This window comes from Penaeus monodon, chromosome 27 (genome assembly GCF_015228065.2).
Source record: "Penaeus monodon isolate SGIC_2016 chromosome 27, NSTDA_Pmon_1, whole genome shotgun sequence".
Lineage (NCBI taxonomy): Eukaryota > Metazoa > Arthropoda > Malacostraca > Decapoda > Penaeidae > Penaeus > Penaeus monodon.
In genome coordinates, this window is record NC_051412.1 from 30,672,972 (window position 1) to 30,674,240 (window position 1,269).

The 1,269-nt window shown below is 35.4% G+C and overlaps 1 protein-coding gene across 2 annotated transcripts in view; it reads right to left on the reverse strand.

Annotated features, from left to right (window-relative positions):
- Nucleotides 1-1,269, reverse strand: part of LOC119590784 (glutamyl aminopeptidase-like) — a gene marked incomplete in the record, with an annotated part of 24,350 nt that overhangs the window by 7,900 nt on the left and 15,181 nt on the right. Inside the window, 2 exon segments of one of the 2 annotated variants that reach the window (XM_037939496.1) lie at nucleotides 545-706; nucleotides 964-1,098. In XM_037939496.1, coding sequence (XP_037795424.1) covers nucleotides 545-706; nucleotides 964-1,098 — 297 coding nt within the window. 2 annotated transcript variants of the gene reach the window in all.

Consider the following 1,269-nt stretch of genomic DNA (forward strand, 5'->3'; position numbering starts at 1 on the left):
TTTAATGGCCATTAACCCAATCATGCTGGGTCAACATCCTATCATATCCTATTACCCCTCACAAAGGGATGCCACCTTTGCTTCATGCACAGTTCAGCCTACTCTTGAGTTGTGAATGCTAAACAATTGTGCATTGGTTTTGCACACTTACATGTTATTTGGTATAACACTGGATGTTCCTTTTGTGACACAAATTTTGTGTGGCTTTTTAGGGAACAAATACTTTAAGATCATTATCTTCAAGCTGGCAACTTAAACTCATTGCTTCAAATAACAGAGGAAATAATAAAAAAAAACTTCCACAAAATTTATCATTACTTTTTATATTTGCACCATTTATTTCTAAACTTGCAACTTCTAGCTAGGCTTCCTAATTGGACTGATTTTCAAGGGTACTATGTGCAAATTGTCCCAGTTTATTCACCCACCAGTATTCTATGGTAACTTCTCAAATAATTTTGCTAAAAATGAAACCAACATACGAAAAAGAGCAGCTCCCCTTAAACAAAAGGGTAACACTCTCTGCAACTTGAGTAAACTATACCTTCTCTTCCTCAGGATGATTTCCCTCCCAGGATAAGGTAAGTTCAGCCCAAAGATCTTTTGTAACAGCATTTGCATAGGCATATTTCTTGAGGAAGGCATTAATTCCTGCTTGGAAGGCATCTCCCATGAAGTCCTCCAGCATCCTTAACACAGATGATCCCTGGTAAGAGAATGAACAATATTGTTGTAACCTTTTTCATGTAAAATAAAAGTATCATACTAAAACATATATATTTCAGTCATTATCAGTAAATGTCATGAATGTTATTTCAACATAATAATAATTCTTGAGTTTTAAGAATGTCCAAGAAAAAACTCATATCATTTAAATATCTAATTAATTCCCTACAATCAACATGACTTGAGAAGATATTTGGGAAGACTGTATGTCACTACTTTATACGCACCATCACCAACCTTTCTGTAGGATATAGCATCAAACATAGCATTGATCTGGTCAGGTGTGTTCACATTTTTCACAATTGGGTGGGAACTAAGCCGAGAGTCAATTTTCATCACCAACTGCAGACTTTTGCCCAGGAATTGAGAGTCCTACCCAACAGACAACAGACAGAATGCATATAACATCATATATCTGCCTCTCAATAACACAGATACATTTTCAAAAAACCCATCACCTCCATTCATTTCCATACATGTAAAAAAAGGAACCAAAATGCTCCATCAACATATACAATAAAAAGAAACCAAAAATGTCCCATC